The sequence below is a fragment of the Stegastes partitus genome, unplaced genomic scaffold (assembly GCF_000690725.1).
Source record: "Stegastes partitus isolate 25-593 unplaced genomic scaffold, Stegastes_partitus-1.0.2 Scaffold462, whole genome shotgun sequence".
Classification (NCBI taxonomy): domain Eukaryota; kingdom Metazoa; phylum Chordata; class Actinopteri; family Pomacentridae; genus Stegastes; species Stegastes partitus.
In genome coordinates, this window is record NW_007578193.1 from 59 (window position 1) to 12,996 (window position 12,938).

A 12,938-nucleotide genomic window follows, 5' to 3' on the forward strand; every position below is an offset into this window, starting at 1 on the left:
ATCTTCCCATTATCTTGTCACCCTTTGAAAATCTAACTTCGCCTTGACTGTTAAACCTTCCAGGTATTCTGATAACTATTCACCCTCAAGACTTGTGCATTCATCCAGATTTGTCTTTCTGCCTTCAACACTGCTACCTAACCAACATATCCAACTTATTCTGGCATCTTATCAAATTAATTCAACTGGCTTCATCCACAGACCTGAAAGTGTCTCCGATGCGGTCTTGAAAGTAGACAAATCCCTCGTCATCTATCCTCAGAAGGTCGCCGCTGTTAAAGTACAGGTCTCCCTTCTCAAACACGTCCTTCAGCTTCTTCTTCTCCGTCTGCTGCTTGTTCTTGGCGTAGCCGCTGAAAGGCGCTCTCTTTGAAATCTTTCCCACGAACAAACCGGTCTCTCCTGCAAGTCAGAAAAACAAGCAGCACACTTCTCAGTGGGAGCTTAAAGGTAGACAGGGGGACTCATTGACAAGGGTGTTTTTGTTTTTTAATCTGCTTTTTATTCAACTTGTTTCGTTCCTGTTTTTATCTTCTCCCCTATTAAGCGACTGAGTATCTTGAAAAGCGCTATACAAAATAAATGTATTATTATTATTATTACCATCATTATTATTAAGGGGGCTGGCTCACCTACTGGGACTTCAATACAAAAGCCTCTGGAGTCTCTGACGGGTTCCTCTTTCTCTGTGTCGTACCTTATGAGGGCATACGGGTTTGCTTTCTGAAAGAAATTAGTCATAAATAATTAAAAAACCTTGATTTGCACGTTTAAAATCTGCATCTGTGTCGATGGTCGACAACAGAATCCAGCCGAACCAGTAAGTTCTTGGTGTGAAATGTTGCCCTGCAGCAAATAAAAAAATAAACAGCATTTGTATTCTTCTTACTTTGTGGAGAAAATGCTCTCTGCCAATTGCTCCGATTTTGCCAACGTAGTTGACAAAGCCGACGTTTCCTTCGGTGGCTCCGTAGCATTCACAGATGCGAATGTTTCCAAATCGATCCAGGAAGTCGGCCCATGTGTCGGCCCTTATTCCATTTCCCACAGCCAACCGGACTTTATGATCCCTGTCATTGTCTTTCTGAAGGACAAAAAAATAAATAAAAAATCAGAAACACGTTTTACCTTTACAAGTAATGTCTCTGACCATGCAGATTGAATTTTAAAAAAAGGTTTTAGGATGCTACTAAACTTGTTGGTGACATTAAACTGCTGTTTACCTTTGGTGTGTTGCAGAGGTAGCGCATAATCTCTCCTATGTACTGAATAACAGTCACATTGTGCTTCCTGCAGTCATTCCAGAAGTTGGACGCAGAGAATTTACGTCTTAAAATAACAGTGAGGCCTAGAAATGAAGAGACACACATTTCAGCAAACATGCCGTCTCGAGCTCAGCAAGTGTCGTAAACTGAACTTTAGGACTTTGAAATACAAACAATAAAAATCGCAGCCAAACTGCCTGTTATTTGAGGTCATATACCTGTTGGCTTAACCTTCAATAAACTTCATGTTATCATAAAGATGTAGGGCCTAAATCTGGGTTTGTGGTTTCACTTGCTGGCAGCGTTTCATGAGTTACCTTGGTCTATAGCTCCGCAAAGGCCCATCAGGAAACCAGCAGAGTGGTACAGAGGCAGGTAAATGTAGACGACATCGTCTGAGCGCACACCAGCCATGGACTGGAGACAGGATGCCATCAGTACCCTCTCTTGGTTGACCACAGCGGCTTTGGGAAGCCCTGAAAGATAACACTGCCTTTAAAAGCCGACGTAGTATAGTTTTTATTGTCCTACTTATGTCGCTCAAGGTCTCAACGCTGAAAATATAAGCTCAGATTAGAAGTCAAGGTCAGATATGCACAGTAGGAGCTCTATCAAGGCTTTCAGGGAGCTCCCCTGGTCAGACACAGCACATACAACATCTATAAAGCACTTGATGGAGCATATATTTCCCAGTATTCCTATGAATAAGAAAATGAATAATAGGAATTGGAACACTTTAGCTTCTTTTACATCATCATTTGGCTTTAAGAGAGTTTAAGTGAAAGAAGTTTATGATATGTGCTGCCATGCTTTGATGGAGGCTGATATGCATGCTGGTATGTGTTTTGAAATGATGAATCACCCTCATGTACGATTCATAACATCAAAACAGCCTAATCCTATGCCTGATTCACGATAGTAAAGATAACGAACAATAAAAACAGCCATTAAAGTATCTTGAATCCTGACGTCAGCAGCGCTCATATCTTCTTGGCTGGCCTGCAGGTACACCTGCCAGGTTACCTGTAGTTCCTGAGGTGTAAATGTACAGCGCAGGGCTCTTAAGGTTAAGGTTGGCCAGCTGAGGCGACACCGGCTCGTCTGAGGCCTGCTGGATTTTATCAGAGAAGCTTTGGATGCCCTCCACGTCACAGTGCTCGCTGAGGATGAACACTTGGATGCCCTGCTGCTTCAAGGCGGGCAGCACCTCCTCCACAGCCCCTCGCAGGTCTGGGAGAAGAGAGGAAAGCAGAGCAGAGCCAGTGAGGCCTTGGTGAAGGTCAGAGCAGTGGCAATAAAATGGGAAGACAATGCCAAACATACTGGGGATTGATGGAAATGGTGCCAATCAGTTACTATAAGGACAATAAGTAACAAGGTCACGGAAATGACAATCAAAGTGTGAGGTGTTCGAGAAAGTGTCCTTTTTCTGGCACAGTTTGCACATTTTTTTGACCACAAAATACAACAGATGAGACAGTTTATTCATGCAATGCATTTTTGTTGAAATAAGTGAAGAGTTTACTTGCAAAAACAGATAACTCCATTTTTGTAGATTTTCAGACAACTTTTTGTTGTTGTTTGCTTACAATAATATCAATCAAACTGAAGTTGAGTGGATTTGACTCAGTGGAAATGACATGACTAAAATATAGATAACTTAAGTCTGATTGATGTTGTCTCAGGTAGATGATGGAAAAGTGGCTTTTCTGAAGGTTTGGGAAGATGGAGTTCTCTGTTTTTGCAAATGAACTCTTCAAATATATAATCCAAGGTGCACCAAGCACCACTTCTGCATTTGTTTGTTTGTTTTACAGTATTTATATTTTTTAATACTGTCTTTTTTTTGTTTGTTTTTTTAATTGTACCAGCACCATCAGTTTTTCTCTTGCATGTAACATCATGTAATATACTGGATACCTTGATTGTGAATGAATGAATGAATAAATAAAGTATCTGCCTCTCTATAGATGGATGGATATGTAACGTAGTGGTGACCTTAGAGAGCAAATGTTAATTTCATTCCTGCACAAGACTCCTGTGTGCTGAAGTGTTAATCGAATGAGATCTAAAATTAAATGCAGGTTTATGAGATACAAGCATTTACTTGTGGGGTGGCAGGTTTGCAAACCTTAAATTTCTTTCTTAAATTTCGTCATGCACCATGTTTGATGACAATAAAGCATTCTATTCTATTCTAAACCCTTGTGCAATGAAATGAAAGAAATGAAATGAAAGAAAATACTTTATTTATCCCAGAAGGGAAATTCGATTTTTCAAATTCAAGTCCATGCAAATAGGCTGAATCATGCAGAAAAGCTGAAATTCTCCCCATAAACACATGCAGGACAACTCTGTCCCACTTGTCCTCCCAGCTTACCTGCACCAACGATCAGGACTTTGGCGTCGCAGCAGGAGAAGCAGTGCAGCAGAGACTTGGATCGGATGTTGTTGTTGAGCAGAGCCGCCGTGCACCCCAGTTTGGCCAGTCCGAGCCACATCCACACAAAGTGGGGTTCGTTTCCCAGGAACAGGGCCGCCGTGTCCCCCGGCTTCAGCTGCACATGCGCGGATAGAGCTCTGGCCACTTTGTTGCTCTCCTTATCGGCCTGGATGTACGTGTAGGAAGCGTCCTCGAAAACTATGAACTTCTTGTGCGGATGCTTCTTCACGTCGTCGAAGAAACGCCCCAAAATACCTTGAAAGTTTTTTCTGTTTTTGCTCAGACGGATGCCGACTTTTATCGCGGAGATTGTGTAACTTAAGTCGTCGAGAAAGTAAGGATTTTTCCAGTAGTAAAGCAATATCGGCAAAAGTGCCAAAGCGATGTACAGAATGTATGAAAACATTGTGATGAGGTGCTGCAGCTGCTGCCAGAGGACTACTGACAGACTCGAGCTTCAGCACGAGTCCAGATATTCCGTTTACGCCTCCTGGACTTTGAACGCCTCACTGCTCTGCAATCGTACAAAAAAAAAAAAAAAAAAAAAAAAAGGAGCAGCATGTTTTCTGGGCTACAAGCGTCTTTTCTATTTTTTTCTTTTCTTTTTTAAAAATGTTTTTTCTCTGTCGTCTGTTTCTCGAATTTGGGAAATATATATATATAAATAAAAGTTAGGTGCTACTGTCATTGATTAGTGGTGAGAGATTTAAAGGTGTGTCAGAGTACCAAAGGTGGAAAAAGTACACAGGTCACTCTGCAGAAGTACTCTTGTACAGGAGAAAGTAGTGCATTTTCATTTTTATTTAAGCAAAAGTACAAAACTATTGGAAACAAAAATACTTAAAGTACAAAAAAAAAAAAAACATTGGCTCGTAATTATGGTGCATTAATAAGTTCATTTTTTAAAATATTAAGGCTGGTAAATTTGATTGACTGGTGATTTATTTTCCATATTTTATCTACTTTTTTGCTGCGTAGCTTTGTAGTTTTTACCTTTGGGACCAATAATGTTATTATATGATTATGTATCATAAATGATTTGCTCTGTCGGTATTTATTTTCTTCTTATCACGCTACCTTACCCAAGAAAAGACCAACTCACATAGCTGGCATCCTGCACACTGTGCAAACAGTCTGAGAAAACCCGTACACCAGGTCAACTCAATAAAACATCATGTAGCAAAGATGTTCATTTTGTCTTCAGTATACAATAGACTTAAGGATTTCTTTTTAATACGACAAATGGTATAAAGTTGTTAGCTGTACCTTGACATGTTTTGGCGTCTTTTCTGCCGCTTTTTTCAGAAGTGTCGTCTCACGTGTGTGACGCGTCTATCACCTGTTCCCAGGTATGGCCAATTTGACAAATCTAGTGGATGTGCCACACGCCTCTGGAGCAGCGCGTCCCAGGTGTGGGATAAAAGGAACGCTCCATCATCTCTGTTGATTGTATGTGAGCCTCGCTTCCTGATTTCAATAGCCTCTTGAATTGGGAAGACGCGAAGATCATAGGGATTGAGGAGCACAAATACAGGCGTTGGACCTGAGTCTAAATAAAACATCTTCAGTCTCTGAGGTCGTGGCTGTAAAGTACTGACAGGAATCTAGGGTAGTGAGCATGTTTGACTCCAAGTACTGTGGCTAAAACTACAGCGTAGAACCTCGAAGCCAGGGGTCTCCAATCCTGGTCCTCAAGGGCCACAATCCTGTATGTTTTAGATGTTTCCCTCTTCCAACACACCTGACTCATTTGAGTATGTAAATTTGTAGAAATCATATTAGACAAGAATTGTCAAACAAGAGGGAGAAATACAACAACCACAGCACATCAGAGTCAGCAACATAACCACCAGGCCTCCTTCAATCGTCGGTAACAGTCCTTTCCAAGTGGAGAAGTGTTTACTCCTGTGGCCTCGTGCATCATGTCAGAACGCTCTTTCATCTTCTATAGGACTTGGCTCGGCTGCTGTCCATCCCCAGAACAGGATGCAGTGACAGCACAATCGTCCTGCTTCAGCCATGAGGAGTCAGTTCCAGCTCGAATCTGTCGTGTCAGGAGGGCGTTCGCTGCAAGCTCCTTCTTGCTGAGAGTGAGGGCCACAGGGCTTAGATTTTTCTGATATATCTGGGTGCAAATAGACAAAGTTCATAAAGTCTACATTCATATTAATTAAACACCAGTGACAGATGATAGAGGTGAAACCCATAGCAATCTGGTCTCTAAGTTTACAGTGTGGGATACAGAATTGTAACATTTCCACAAACCCACCAAGTATCTGCTACTGCGTGAGACTAGGTCACACATGGGCCTAGGTAAGGGACACACAGCCCCATACCAATAAAATGTCCTCGTCTCATGCTTATGGCTTCTCCCTACTAGCTACAGCCAGTGTGTCCCCTGTTGGAGCCACACTCCTTTGTAGCTCAGACTTCCCCACAGAAACTGAACAAAGAAAGCTGCAGCTCTTTGGGACCTGCTACTAATCAGGAGAGAGCCACAATACCTTTTTACAGTGAGATCGATGTATCCAGGAGGTGTGGTGAGAAGAACCCGATATGGTCCGTTCCACTTACACATTGTTGGTACCCTTCAGATAATGAAAGAAAAACCTACAATGGTCACAGAAATAACTTGAATCTGACAAAAGTAATAATAAATACAAAATCTATGAAAATTAACCAATGAAAATCTGACATTGCTTTTGAACTGTGATTTAACAGAACTATTTAAAAAATTAACTCATGAAACAGGCCTGGACAAAAATGATGGTACCCCTAGCTTAATATTTTGTTGCACAACCATTTGAGGCAATCACTGCAATCAAACGATTTGTCGATTTCTGTAACTGTCAGTGAGCTTGTGCACCTCTCAGCAGGTATTCTGGCCCACTCCTCATGAGCAGACTGCTCCAGTTGTCTCAGGTTTGAAGGGTGCCTTCTCCAGATAACATGTTTCAGCTCCTTCCACAGATGTTCAATAGGATTTAGATCAGGGCTCATGGAAGGCCACTTCAGAATAGTCCAATGTTTTCCTCTGAGTCATTCTTGGATGTTTTTAGTGTGTTTTGGGTCATTATCCTGTTGCAAGACCCATGACCTGTGACTCAGACCAAGTTCTCTGACACTCGGCAGCACATTTCTCTCTAGAATACATTGATAATCTTGAGATTTCATTGTACTCTGCACAGATTCAAGACACCCTGTGTCAGATGCAGCAAAGCAGCCCCAGAACATAACAGAGCCTCCTCCATGTTCCACAGTAGGGACAGTGTTCTGTTCTTCATATGCTTCATGTGTGCGTCTGTGAACATGGAGCTGATGTGCCTTACCAAAAAGTTCCAGTTTTGTCTCGTCTGTCCAGAGGACATTCTCCCAGAAGCTTTGTGGCTTGTCAACATGCAGTTTGGCAAATTCCAGTCTAGCTTTTTTATCATTTGTTTTCAACAGTGGCGTCCTCCTTGGTCGTCTCCCATGAAGTCCACTTTGCCTCAAACAACAACGGATGGTGCGATCTGACACTGATGTACGTTGACCTTGGAGTTCACCTTTAATGTCTTTAGAGGTCGTTCTGGAATCTTTTGTTACCAGTCGTATTATCCGTCTCTTCAATTTGTCATCAGTTTTCCTCCTGTGGCCACGTCCAGGGAGGTTGGCTACAGTCCCATGGACCTTAAACTTCTGAATAATATGTGCAACTGTAGTCACAGGAACATCAAGCTGCTTGGAGATGGTCTTATAGCCTTTACCTTTAACATGTTTGTATATAATTTTCTTTCTAATCTCCTGAGACAACTCTCTCCTTGGCTTCCTCTGGTCCATGTTTAGTGTGGTACACACCATGTCACCAAACTTTGGTGTTTCCTTCACTAGTCTTACCATCCCCCCTGTTGAGACATGGCAGGGCCCATGACTCAATATTGCCGCGTGTCTGTACAGGGCTTTCGGGAGGACAGGTTTAACCTCAAGTCAAGCATAAAGACCTTCACTGTTTTGTCTTGAAGCTTTCTTTTCCCGATGTTGTTTTTCTTGTTTTGGAGCACTGATACTGCGTGTAATTAGATCACACACGGGCCTCGGTACATCCATGTCTTATGCTTATGGCTTCTTCCTGTTCGGTTGGATTCTTCCCTGAGTTTGAGAGTGTGACTCCTTTGTAACTCGGACTTCCCCACAGAAACTGAACAAAGAGACCTGCAGCTCTTCCATGAATCAGGAGAGGGTGACAATACTGGTACCGTCTCATTTTTATTATTATTATCAATATTTTGTTAGATTCTTCTTTTTTAAGTTTTTAATAGAGCAGAAAACTGAGCTTTTTATTGTTTGATTTGCTCTTTCTACAAATCCTGCTGATTGTGGTACGATAACTTTGATTTCATTTTATCGCTCTTTAATTGGTCAGTACACAATCAAACACAAGAACCTGCAGGTATGCAGAGTCCTGCTGTCTGTAAGGGTTTGAGTACCTTCATTACACCTTAGTTTACCTTTTAGGACAAACTGGAACACTGAACACATTGCTTAATATCAGCGTTGGACCTATAACGCTCTTCTGGTCGAATGTGATCAAATCCCAGCTGCAAATTTTTGAACGATTTTGTGTAAAATATTCCCAGGGACAGTGGAGGCTTTTATATCATCAGATTAACACATTTTGGATGACATGGGTGTAGTTTCTTGATGTCAGAGTTAGTTTTTGTCAGTGGTGTGCATATGGTTCTCTATAGTTCGACTCCACTAAGGGCAGAGGCTCTGGCAGCATGAATATTTGTCTCCACCTTGTGTCCTCTTCATGTCTATTACATCTTTGCACGACTATAAATCAGAGAAGACGTACACATAAAAACTGTTTCTGCTTTTACAGTAAGAACTACTTTATTTTTAACAAAGTGTACAACTGTATATTTACAGATGCTGGCACATAAGTACAACATTCCTGTTAATGTAAACAATGAAGCAAGTGGAAGATGAAATGATCTCCAAAAGGAATGAAGTTACAGACGCACACATTCCCTTTACATTTTTACCAAAATCATTTTTTATTTTCATCTTATACTTTTTCAAAACAAAATAGGAAAAAGGACCATAATTAATACCTAGTAGAACCCCCTTTGACAAGTATCACAGCTTTTAAACGCTTTTTGTAGCCAGCCAAGAGTCTTTCAATTCTTGTTTGAAGGGTTTTCACCCATTCTTCCTTACAAAAGTCTTCCAGTTCTGTTAGATTCCTGGGCCATCTTGTGCGCACTGCTCTTTTGAGGTCTATCCACAGATTTTCAGTGATGTTTAGGTCAAGACTATGAGGGTAAGGCAAAACTTTCAGCCTGCACCTCTTGAGGTAGACCATTGTGGATTTTAAGGTGTGTTTAGGATCGTTATCCATTTGTAGAAGTCATCCTCTTTTCAACTTCAGCTTTTTTTACAGATGGTGTTATGTTTGCTTCCGGAATTTGTTGGAATTTAATTGAATCCATTCTGCCCTCTGCCTGTAAAATGTTCCCCATGAAATGGTAAAAATGATCCCCACTGGCTGCAATACAACCCCATAGCATGATCCATCCACCCCCATGCTTAACAGCTGGACTGGTGTTCTGTTCATGAAATTCTGTGCCCTTTGTTCTCCAAACATACCTTTGCTCATTCCGGCCACAGAGTTCTGTTTTACCTCATAGGTCCACAGAACTTGTTTCCAAAATCCATCAGGCTTGTCTAAATGTTCTTTTGTGGTGAGGGCGCAGGAGAAGTTTTCTTCTGATGGCTCTTCCATGAAGACCGTATTTGTGCAGGTGTCCCTGAACAGTTGAACAGTGTACCACAACTCCAGTGTCTGCCAAATCTTCCTGAAGGTCTCGTGTAGTCAAACGGGGGTTCTGACTTGCTTTCCTTGCAACCCTACGAGCAGTTTTCTCTGATAGTCTTGGTCTTCCAGATCTCCTCTTGACCTCCACCGTTACTGTTAACTGCCATTTCTTAATCACATTCCTAACTGAGGAAATCGGTACCTGAACACGCTTTGTTATCATTTTATAGTCTTCTCCTGCTTTGTGGGCTTCAACCATTTTCCGTTTCCGAGTTCTGGGCAACTGCTGAGAGGAACCTAAGGTTAGAGGAGTCTAGGTATTTATAAAGCTTTGAAAATTGTATCTCCTGGTCTTTCCTAACGATGACTGTGAACAAGCCATGACCCTATCAGGCTGAGTAAGGTCTGACACCTTGGTCAAGGTTCTCCTGGGGTTCCCATTCTTCTGCAGGGTGCTGCTTTTATTTTTTCACTCAGAAATTGTACAAAACAAAAACAATACATTACTATTGCTTGATATATTGAAAAGAGTGTTTCATTTTTAACTTTATGCCTTTAATTGTTCACATTAACAGAAATTTTGACCAGGGGTGCCCAAACTTTTGCATGCCACTGTGTGTGGCATATATATATAAAATATACATATACCTTTTTTTGTAAGTCTCAAACTATCACATGCTATGCACATCTTTACTAAAAGCTAGTAATTCTTTAAGTATATTAAATAGTACCTGTAAAACAAAGCCCAACTGCCTGATCGTACTTACTAAACAACAACTTATTCATGCTGTGTCTTTGCTTCAATGATCATCTCCCCACCACCCATATTGTACTTAGCAAAGTACAAGCAGCAGTCATCATGTTCATCACTTGCCAACAAATGTATTTTTTGTATGATTAACCCTCTCCTCTTCCGGGAAGCACTTATAATTACGATGACTTGGCTCTTGCAGGTTGACTCCAGTCAATCCTACATTGATTCCCAGGTACTGTTACGAAAAAAATACTACACAATACATGCCATGATCATTTAAAAAATAAACTGTTCTGTCCCTGAGCTGGAAGTTTATCATTAACCCTCTGAACATCAAGTAGTTTTAGGGCTTTTTTTTTTTTTTTGTTCCTATCATATTTTTACTTGATGCAGGCTGATTTTTCTCTGCAATAGAAAGTCCTGCAACTCTATGGGAACAGCACAACCATGACTAGAAGTGAATCACCCAAAAATAAAAAAACAACAAAATTTCTAGGATAAGTTTTTTTTTTTTTTTTTTAAAAAAAATACTTAAATCAAGATGTAAAACATTTTCCAGGTGTGCCCAGGTGTCATCAATGCTAGGGGGAAAAAAACAAATTGGACTCTACATACTTCAGATATCTTACTATTTACATTTTTAGCTTGTTAACTTGCTAAATATTTTTACTCATCTCTTATCTGTTCTGTGGAAATACAGCCTGCAGTTCAGCTAAAACGTCCCACAATTTTTGCCATGTGATAGTTGGTTGCAGCTGAGTAACAAACTGCTTCACGGTTGCATCAAGGAGACTCTTTGTAATTTTACATAATGTAGTTTGTACGAACGCTTTGTTTTGGACAAATCTGAAAATGATTCTGATTAAATATCACAATTGAAGTTAAGATTAGGTGACGTTTACAGGTGAGTAGTTCAAGGACCACTGGAAAGTGAAAAATAAGACGACCCTTCCTGTTTTTAAAGTCACTGGCTCTGATAAATGGTAATTTTGGTGATTCTTTAAAGACAACACGCCTTTCAAACCCGCTGGCAGGCTTTTGAAGTTCAGAGGGTTAAAAGAAGCCAGACTGAAATGTCAGCGGACACTCGGAGTCTGCTCATAGTTTGCTGTTTCCTGACATGATGGAGCTGTAGACCTGAGCTGTCAGCGGTATGTAGCCCTTCACGGTATCATCGAGGATGTAAAGAGGGTCCTGGATACGTCCTGGATCAAAACTCTCCTCCACTAGTTTCACTTTCATCTGCTTGAACGTTCCCGTCACTTCCACTGCATTCTGAACAGAAGAAAATCACACACAAAACAAAAACCAAAATGAACAATGACACTAGTGTACTGAGATAATAAGGCAATGGTAGCAACATTATTACTAATGCAATAAGAAAAAAGGATATTTGGAAGTAGTCTCTAAGTTAAAACAGACAAACACTTAAATCAGCCTGCATAGACTACATGGTTCGAATCACAGATCACAGCCTCTTCATTTAATGGGGATAAAACAGTGTTTAATTTTCAAATATTTAACTATAGTTCAAAAATTAAATTACCTGTATCCTTATAAAGCGAGGCCGTGCGTATGAGGGCAGGTAGCTGACAACATGATTATATATTTTGCTTCCATCAAACTGAGCATCTTTCTTCACAGTGACAGCTGCCATCCCGATCCGGCCCTCATGCCCTGCATTGCCAGACAAAACAGAAACAAAGTCCCTAAATCAAAAACTCTCTCTTCAACTGTTTTGCCATTTAGAAGTTATCATTTTCTCAAACAGTGTAAAGTCAAATGTGAAATGTAAAAAAACACATTAAAAACACAAAAAATCTGGCAGCAGGGGTTCCAGAAATGTTTTTTTTAAATGATGTAATGCTGTAATATTCAAAAAACTGTAAACACTGTGAGGTAATGACAAACACCACACATTGTAAAAGAATGAACAACTACTTGTAAAAATACATATTTTTAATGTCGACATTGTTTACACTTTTGTTCTTTAAAAAAAGTCAACATTTAAATTAATTATTTATTTTGTAAAATATTAGCTTAAAATAAGCTACGAGTTTCAATCCTTGATACACATATTTTTTCTTTTAAATAAAAAATATCTATAAATCTAAAAATATGGAATAATGGAAGCAATTACCAATTAATTTGATGTGGACATTATTTCCTTTTTTATTTACATTTTATTGAGAGGGGTTTAAGATGAAAATCAACACTTCTTTTCTGTGATTTTACTATTTACTATCCATTACTAAACAACACAGGAAAAATCTCTAAAATAACAGTAAATCGTTACAAAAAAATCACTGTAAAAAAGATGTTGGGGGAATAACCATCACCTGGCACTTGGACTCCGTAAACATTGGCTTCTTTGAGACACTCGCTGATCGTCAGAATGTCAGACACCTCAGTTGTGGCCACATTCTCACCTTTCCATCTGTGGGCTCAAACAAGTTACAACATAAGCTCTTTTTTTCTTCTTTTTTAACCAGAGGCAAAAATACAATGTACAGGCCCACGCATGTGGGGAAAAAATGCATCCTTTCTTTGCTGAAATCTTATGTCTAAACAAATGTGGGTCAGTAGGAACTGTAGGAAAGGTTCACTATGAATAACCGATGCTGCAGTAGGCTACACAGTCTTTTATTCTATTTATTCATCATAGATCTACTTTAC

At 40.1% G+C, this 12,938-nt stretch overlaps 2 protein-coding genes across 2 annotated transcripts in view; both read right to left on the reverse strand.

Annotated features, from left to right (window-relative positions):
* Window positions 1–203: 203 nt before the first annotated feature.
* On the reverse strand, window positions 204–4,114 carry LOC103360765 (very long-chain acyl-CoA synthetase-like; the record flags this gene model as incomplete). The annotated part of the gene is made up of 7 exons (XM_008286662.1): window positions 3,646–4,114; window positions 2,289–2,495; window positions 1,583–1,741; window positions 1,224–1,348; window positions 890–1,084; window positions 633–723; window positions 204–402 (listed from the first exon to the last, which is right to left on the reverse strand). Coding segments are annotated over exons 1-7 (1,445 nt in total), but the record flags the coding sequence as incomplete, so codon positions are not given.
* A 7,135-nt stretch (window positions 4,115–11,249) lies between these two features.
* The window catches only part of LOC103360766 (very long-chain acyl-CoA synthetase), a 10,178-nt gene continuing 8,489 nt past the window's right edge, over window positions 11,250–12,938 (reverse strand). The window contains exons 8-10 of the mRNA XM_008286664.1: window positions 12,602–12,699; window positions 11,809–11,939; window positions 11,250–11,537 (exon numbers count right to left, since the gene is read on the reverse strand). Of these exons, the coding sequence (XP_008284886.1) occupies window positions 11,361–11,537; window positions 11,809–11,939; window positions 12,602–12,699 (406 nt within the window). The 3' untranslated portion in view covers window positions 11,250–11,360. The remainder of the gene's footprint in view (window positions 11,538–11,808; window positions 11,940–12,601; window positions 12,700–12,938) is intronic.